The following is an 8,545-nucleotide window of genomic DNA, read 5'->3' as shown; positions in this document are numbered from 1 at the left end:
TTCAAAAGTATCCACTATAAATAACTCTTGACCTGATGTGATTATAGTTTTGAGTGAAAACATGTCGATTTAGGTATCGACGGGAAAGTTTAAAAATGGTACCTAGAAAACTTTGGGTTCATTTGAGCGTACCGTCACGGGTAAACAGTGATACTTACGAAAAAATGTTAGAAACAAAAGTTGTTTATTTTTTTATAAGGAACATTTTTTACATTTTAACTTTTGTTCTATCGCCAATGGTTTACAAAATGGGTCTTACGAATCCAAGTCCCAATTGTTTTTTCATTGTCAACATAAATCTTTCGTTAATTTTGGGATAGCTTTTAGGTTTGAATAATAATACAAATTACATAATAATTATTATTTATTAAACAAATAATATTAACAAAACATTAAAATACAAAGGACCTAAAAAAAAAACCTAAAAAGAACTTAAGTAGGTACAGAATGGCCTCGTGCTCTATTATGGTTTTTCGCTTTCTCGATATCCACACTAGGGAATTGTTCACGGACCGCATTCATATCCAAATTTGGAAAACGTTTAATTAATTGTACGACATGATTAAAATCACGATTACGTTTTTTACGTTTTTCATTAAATAATTTTTCACGATACAATCGTAAAAATTTCGATACAGCCATATTTGGTTTATAAAAATACATTTTCTTTTTCCATGATGTATTCATAAATTTTGGTATGACATGTTCACTCATCCTAGAACAAATACAATTCAATATTACAAATTAATAGGGAATATTCATGAAATTTAAATTTGGTCGATCAACTTTAATGACTGGACATTTCAACTAAACCATTATTTTAGTAATTAATATCTTTTTAATTACTTAAAATTAATTAATAAAACTACAAATTCAAGGAGGGCATTTAAATATTTCTAAAACGGAAATTCAAATTTGTATACGGACGTGACATCAAAGTACGGGCTTGTCAAATTTGTTGACATACTGTATGATATTAATTACTTACATTTTATATGATATTTCATTAAATTATACTATTCTACGGCTTTTTATTAGAAAACTTAATAATAACGAGTGTAAATTCTGTGTTGTAAATTCATTTTTTTAAAGTGTAAATTATACATTGAACTGTCACCAATTGACAGATCACGTACTTATATGTCATCAACAGAGAACGCCAAAAAAGTGCGTTTAAATATCTCAAAATTATAATGTATTTTAAATATTTGTTTACACTTAAATACAACATTTTTAAGCAGTATTTATATTTTTTACTTTGTTATAACGGTGTAAACAATGAATTAAAAATATAAAAAAAAATACATTAATATTCCCTATTGGTAATTTAAATAAACTGAACGTTTCGGCATTTATTTATCAGCGAAGCTAGCAAAAGGGGTCTCATAAGGCGGCCATTGGTCTTGGCTCGGCGTCACAGAAAATAACTCTCGATGAATTTTAATCCCAACCAACACGAACGTACGAACGTATGGACGTTCCAGCTAGCGAGAAAAGAAATTAAAAGGGTACATATTGCCCTTTCCTTAAAAATTTACCTATAATTATAATGAAGTCCAAAAACATTTCGTGCTAATTTCCGTGGCCGTTCACCAGTTTCTCCTGTTTCTAATAAAAAGTATGCTTGATTACGTTCTCGTACAACTGTTTCTAAATTCTCCATTGATTCTTTTACTTTATCCAAACGTTCAGGATTTGGAAATAATTTCATTTTTTCAGCACTTTCGTATTCCATTGTTAATAACATGTTACGTTCTTTTAATAGCACGTACCTAGAAATTTAAACAAATTAATTTTGGGAGTTAACTTTTAAATTTTTCTGTGAGTTTACCATAGTTTATGTAAATCAGAATTTGATTTTAATCGTAATTCATCTGTACGCCATGATCGTCCAACTTTCACTTCACTTTGATTCCAATTCTTTTTATCATCGAAAAATTCCATTAAATCATTGTTCATTGATGTTGTATGAATTGTTCGAACATTTTTCGGGAGTAATAGGTTATTTCTGAAAATTAAATTAGAACTATTCAAACAGATAAAACCCAAGAGAAGTATAATTTTCTTACTTAAATGAAAATCCTAATAAATTATAATTATTTTGTACTAATTGTGTTAAATGTTTTGATAATCGTGTGCAACTTTTAATAAACGACATGTTTTTTAGGTTATATTACTAAATTTAGAAAATATAACTTATAAAATTTGACAGCTATCATTTCAATGGTTATTTAAAAAAATCAGCCATCTGTTATTGTGATAATGAACCACGAAAAAGTAAAATTTTTTACCGAGTGCTACAAAAAGCCTGAACCAAAGAATACAGATTCGGTATTTTTTGCCTGAACAAACAAAAAGCACAAATGGATCATCATAAATCTTAACAGGGTGAACGCAAGGGCCAAAAAGCCATTTTAAGCTAAAATGATTTAAAAACATTTATCAAATATTGTTAAATAAATCAATTATAATAGTTTCTCATTCGGCTAGGTTAATTTTGATCACAAATTTGAAATTTATGACCCAGATTTAGTAGGATTACTTGATCTATCGAAATTGGATAAAATTTGGATGTGATAGAGCAAAATTGAAATTTTTGGTTTTTGATGACGTCATCAAGTTAAAAAATTCGATTTTTTTGATAACACATACAAATTTGATCCGATCTTAATGGAATTTTTTTTAAAACCCACTAATTTTGGGTCATTCTTTTCAGCTGTGAAGTCAGTTTTTCGCTAGCTATCACTGATATGGTTAATTCCGGGACCAGGACTCCAATTTCTTGAAACCAATTAGAACTAGGTTAATTTTGTTCACAAATTTGAAATGTATGGCCCAGAATTAGTAGGATTACATACTTGGTTTATCAAAATTGGATAAAATTTGTATGTGATAAAGCAAAATTTAAATTTTTGGTATCTGATGACGTCATAAAGTTAAAAAATTCATTTTCCTTAAAAATTTAGCAGCGTCACATCTTTTAGTATCTACATCTGGACATATCAGATTCAAGCGTCATCTTGAGATTACATCCTATCTTATGCTTTTACCAAGAATCCAAGATAGCCTCGTTATTTCTTCAATGTGTTTCATTTATGAAATAATCATGTGACATTAACCCATGCATGAACCTATGAACTATTCGCTAAACTTTGTTCAGCGCTCTCTATTGAACACCATAAAACTAATAAAAGTGGTGTTGGTGTTTATCTATGGTGCTACATTGTGTAAAATCATAAAGGATAACCACTACACGTCATCTTGTAAATTTGTTATATTATGTGGCATGAAATAAAGTAAAATTTTGTATATTCATTTGTGTTACATTCAAATAATATCAAAATGGTAATTATCTATCAATATTTTTTAGATTAAATTCCATACATTAATGCTACACTAAATTTAGAAGCTTCTTAACTTTATAAAAATGCATAATATATGTAATATTTTGTAAGGGCGTCCCAGTCTGTGTTCTTCAACCTATGTCAAATTTTATTTACCCCTTAATTTTTATTCACCATTTACCTTGTAATTACGTACCCGAATAACAATCCCTTTTACGAATATAAGATATCTCTCGAATTACCAAGTGGTGAAACTTTGTTTGGGCACGTTTGAAAAATGAAAATTTTTTTGTATTTATAGGTGTTGATCGCCGCAGCTGTTACCACCAGAGTTGGTAAAAGTAAGTAAAAATCTTTCTTCGAATTTCTACACGTAGAATTCTGTGTTAATTTATACCGTTTTTGTTTATATATAGCAATTGTCTCGAGACAGTTTGTTGAAATGACCAAAGCTCGTATTGAAGGTTTATTAGCTGCATTTCCGAAATTAATGTCAACTGGTAAACAACATACATTCGTTGAAACCGATTCAGTACGTTATGTATATCAGCCATTAGAAAAATTATATATGTTGTTGATAACAACAAAAGCCAGTAATATTTTGGAGGATTTAGAAACGTTACGGTTATTTTCGAGAGTGGTAAGTACCGTTTTTATTGGTTTTCGATTAGTACGATTTACGCTAGTAGTTGATTGGTTATTTGTACACAAGCATGCATTTAAGAAACGTATCCTTAATTATCCTTTTCCTCTTTGAGGTTCATGGCCTATTTTCTAGTTGTCCCGGGTATAGAACCCTAAACTCGCACTTGAAACATTGCTAAGAACACCATTAAATCCATTAAATTATCTTTCAAACGAAACAAAAAAAATTCAAATCGGTTCATCTGTTTAGGCGCTACGATGCCGCAGACAGACACACATAGCGGTCAAACTTATATTATATTTATATTTATGTCCTATGATACCGAGGCCTCAACAAATGCTCGCCAACGAACTCGATTCTGTGCCATGGACTTGACTTCTCCCCAGGATTTGCCTTCTTCGGTAATTTCTTGCTCCAGAGTTCTTCGCCAGGTATGTTGAGGTCGGCCCACCCTTCTAGGCTGCCGTTTTCAGAAACAATACTTCCGAGGTATTGGAACTGTCGTACACGCTCTATGGGTTGGTTTTTAATGATAAGATCTTCGCTGTTGGCGTTGTTTATTCTCAACTCTTTGGTTTTTCCTTCGTTGATTTTCAGTCCCACCTTGTTACCTTCAAACTTATAGCACCCCTGTTTTTGGTTCGGGGATTAACAAATGTTCATAATATAAAATCCAATAGTTTTTTCCAAATGTTAAAAAAAGAAAATATGGTGTCCGGAACCTGGATACTTCTGTTCCACTTTATGGGGTTCCCATAAGAATCTACTGGCATGGAGTTTTTGCCTTGGCCAGACCATTAACTCAGAAATTAACGTCTTTTTTTCTATAGATTCCAGAATATTGCCATACTATGGAAGAATCAGAAGTAATCGATAATGCATTTTCATTAATATTCGCATTTGATGAAATCGTTGCACTTGGTTATCGTGAAAGTGTGAATTTAGCACAAATTCGTACATTCGTTGAAATGGATTCGCATGAAGAAAAAGTATATCAAGCTGTAAGACAGGTCAGTAGTAATCGTGTCATTTTCTTTTAAAATAAAATTTTATATTGAACTTTTAATTTTAATGAAAATCGATTTTATTACAGACACAAGAACGTGAAGCTAAAATAAAGATGCGTGAAAAAGCAAAAGAATTACAGCGTGCACGGGTTGAAGCAGCTAAAAAAGGTACACCACGTTCAAATTACACATCGTCATCCTCATCTGGTGGATTTGGTAATAATACCATTATTAGTAATAACGTCAACGATTCAAGTGACAAGAATAATTATCTCACCATACAGTTAGTATTTATTAATTATTTATTTAAGTAGTGTAGTCGTTAAACCTTTATCTAGGTCAGACTCACGCGCAGAAGTCCTCCAAAGTGAGGATTTTTCCTTAGAACCTTAATTTTATTGACTAAAAAGTGTATTAATATTAAATGAATGTTAATTTTTTCCTCAGGAAAGTATCAACAACAGGCCCAACAGCTACATCAGGTGGTACACGTGGTGGCATGAAGCTTGGAAGTAAAACACGTGATGTTGATAGTTTTGTTGCACAATTAAAGAGTGAAGGTGAGAACATTACATCAACAAACTTATTAAATAAATCATCAACGCAGCCATCATTAAATCAACAACAGAATAACAAAACGTTAATATCAACTGGTGGATCCAGATCTGGTACAATTCATTCTGATAACATGCAAGAGTAAGTAATTCCATTGTACCTATATTTATTTTTAGAATGAAGTTGTAGAACAGATTATATTAAATTCGGAATCACATTTTGATATTTAAGTCCTTTTTATTTATACTTGTGACATTTTATAGTAAACACCTGGTATATTAATATAAAATATATAGAGTGTTTACTGAATATTTATATAGTTATTGAAATAAATACCAACAATATATTCAAAATAAAATTGTATATTACGAAATTTCATTAAAAAGTATAATAAGGAATCCATTTTTATTTCGAGTATCATGGTATTTATTTCAATAATAATATCTCAACTCAAAGTCAACAAAAATTCATTCAAATATTTGTGTATGTTTGTGTTTCAGTGTACATTTAAGACAAGAAGAACGAATGATAATAAAATTAACACGTGATGGTGGCATTATTGGTATTGAATTATTAGGTTTATTAACATTACGTATACAAAATGAACGTTATGCACGTGTACGCATCAAAATTGATAACAATAACACTGATACCAAGGGCATACAATTACAAGTAAGTCATTTTTTTATTTTAAAAACCTATTTGTATCGTTATCTACGTGCTGTATAATTCAAGGCTACACAAATTTTACATTCAATTTGTTCCGAATTTATTCGACATGACACGGTTTTTATATGTTCCAAATCCTTGATAAAATAAATAGTAAATAATAAATGTTTTTGTTTTTGATTTTTAGACACATCCAAATGTTGATAAAGAATTATTTAAATTAAAATCACAGATTGGTTTAAAAAATCAACAGAAACCGTTTCCATTGAACACAGACGTTGGTGTATTAAAGTATCGTTTAACAAATACCACACAAAATACAGATTCAGATAATTATCAATCGTTATTACCGTTAGTTATTAATTGTTGGCCAACTGAATCACAAGATACAAACAGTTGTGATGTTAACATAGAATATGAATTAGAACACTTACAATTAGAATTATCTGATGTTACAATTGTTATACCATTACCGTAAGTATTCACTAACCTAAGTTCGAGTGATAAGATCAAGAATCTTATGAACTACTGATATATGATTTATTTAATGGTTTTTTTGTTTGTTTTATGTTTTAGTAATGGTGTTACACCAATAATAAATGAATGTGATGGTGAATATATCCATGATGGACGTAAAAATCAATTAATATGGAACATACCAATTATTGATTCATCAAATAAATCAGGTGCATTGGAATTTAATTGTCAGCATTCACAACCAAATGATTTCTATCCAATTCAAATTCAATTTACATCACCTACAACATTATATACAGATATTAAAGTAAGTACTTATTACTAATTACATCCTTGTTTTTATTAGTTTTGTCAAAGGTAGTGGAATAAGTGGGCCTTGGCCTCCTCCACAATGCGCCTCCAGACGTTGCGGTCCTGGGTCTTGGTTCCCCATCCAGTGACTCACATTGTCCTCAAATCATCCAGCACATGGTCCATCTATCTGAGCCTTGGTCTTCCTCTTTTCCTGGTAGAATAGATCTTGGCGTTAAGTATCTTCTTCGGCATCCTGGCATCTTCCATTCTCTGGACGTGCCCAAACCAACGGAGTCTTTGGGATTTGATGAACTTAACAATAAATTCACCGTCCAGGATTTCTAATATCTCGCTGTTGTTCCGGATACGCCATTCTGTCTCATTGATTTGTATCGCTCCATAGATTCTTCTGATTATTTTCCGTTCGAACTTTCTTATCTTCTCCTGATCTTCTACCGTGAGTGTCCAGTTTTCACTCCCATAGGTTATTACTGGTCGAACCAAAGTCTTGTATATTTTCAACTTTGTCCTTCTTGTAATCAGCTTGCTTTTCAAGAGCTTCACATTTGCAAAATATGCTCGATTGCCTCTCTGGAGTCTTTCTTTTATCGCTGTGCTAGTTTTTTCCTTCGTTATTTACCTGCTCTCCGAGATAGGTGAATGAAGAGACTCCTTTAAATATCACATTTTCAATCTGATGGTCTTGGATTTTCCTCCGATCGGATGAGGCTGACATATACATGTAGACAGTCCTGCCCTCAATTAATTGGTAATAAAATTTAAAATAAGTTTTAATTGTTTCTTTTTAATTTATTTACAGGTGAGTGAAGTATTATTAGTGGATGATGAGACCCCTGTTAAACATTCTGTTGATACCGTCTTTTTTACTGATAAATATGAAATTGTTTAAAATTTATTATCAAAATCAAATTTAATTAATTAATAAAAAAAACGAGTGTTGTTAATTAATTAATTTGCATATATTAATGATTGCACACCATACACAAAACAACAAGAATACAAAAACCAACAATAAAATTAAATAAATAAAAAAACAATTTTAAATTCAATTATTATAATTATTTTTTAATTTTTATTACTTAAATTTTATTTAAAATTATTAAAATATTATTAAAAAATAAATAAATATATATATTATTATAAATATATTATTTTTTAAGAAGAATTAAAAATAAAAACTTTATTAAAAATGTGTAAAAACTTAAAAAAAAAAATTAAAAAATAATTCATTTTATTATATTTTAATTGATGATATGATGAAATGTGTAATGTAAGTAAAAAAACTAAGTTCATTATTATCTTATTATTAATTAATTATATTCATTATTGAAAATAAAAATTATTATCATAATTCATTATGGACAACTGTTCGTCTTTATTTTATTTATTATTATTTTCAGTTATGGTATTTCTAACGACCTGCGACTAACAGTAGTTTTCCAGGAATAATTTCAATGACCCACCCTGTATAAGAGTATTCGTCGCGTTGTAGCGTTAACAGATTTACTGCGTTTATACAACTTCTAACTTAA

General features: G+C 30.0%; 2 protein-coding genes across 2 annotated transcripts; one reads left to right on the top strand and one right to left on the bottom strand.

The window, feature by feature from the left end:
- Positions 1 to 407: 407 nt before the first annotated feature.
- LOC123292351 (39S ribosomal protein L47, mitochondrial) lies at positions 408 to 2,191 on the bottom strand. Its single transcript, XM_044872977.1, has 4 exons — positions 2,070 to 2,191; positions 1,832 to 2,008; positions 1,539 to 1,772; positions 408 to 715 (listed from the first exon to the last, which is right to left on the bottom strand). Exons 1-4 carry the CDS (start codon positions 2,156 to 2,158, stop codon positions 433 to 435), a joined length of 783 nt encoding a protein of 260 aa, XP_044728912.1. The 5' UTR covers positions 2,159 to 2,191; the 3' UTR covers positions 408 to 432.
- A 1,034-nt stretch (positions 2,192 to 3,225) lies between these two features.
- Positions 3,226 to 8,017, top strand: LOC123292332 (coatomer subunit delta). Its single transcript, XM_044872955.1, has 10 exons — positions 3,226 to 3,345; positions 3,646 to 3,685; positions 3,761 to 3,984; positions 4,821 to 5,000; positions 5,084 to 5,280; positions 5,445 to 5,693; positions 6,053 to 6,224; positions 6,409 to 6,695; positions 6,798 to 7,005; positions 7,813 to 8,017. Exons 1-10 carry the CDS (start codon positions 3,343 to 3,345, stop codon positions 7,900 to 7,902), a joined length of 1,650 nt encoding a protein of 549 aa, XP_044728890.1. The 5' UTR covers positions 3,226 to 3,342; the 3' UTR covers positions 7,903 to 8,017.
- Positions 8,018 to 8,545: the final 528 nt, after the last annotated feature.

Source organism: Chrysoperla carnea, chromosome 2 (genome assembly GCF_905475395.1).
Source record: "Chrysoperla carnea chromosome 2, inChrCarn1.1, whole genome shotgun sequence".
NCBI classification, from domain to species: Eukaryota; Metazoa; Arthropoda; class Insecta; order Neuroptera; family Chrysopidae; genus Chrysoperla; species Chrysoperla carnea.
Note: the sequence above shows the minus strand (reverse complement) of the source record. Positions and strands in the feature narration are given on the sequence as shown.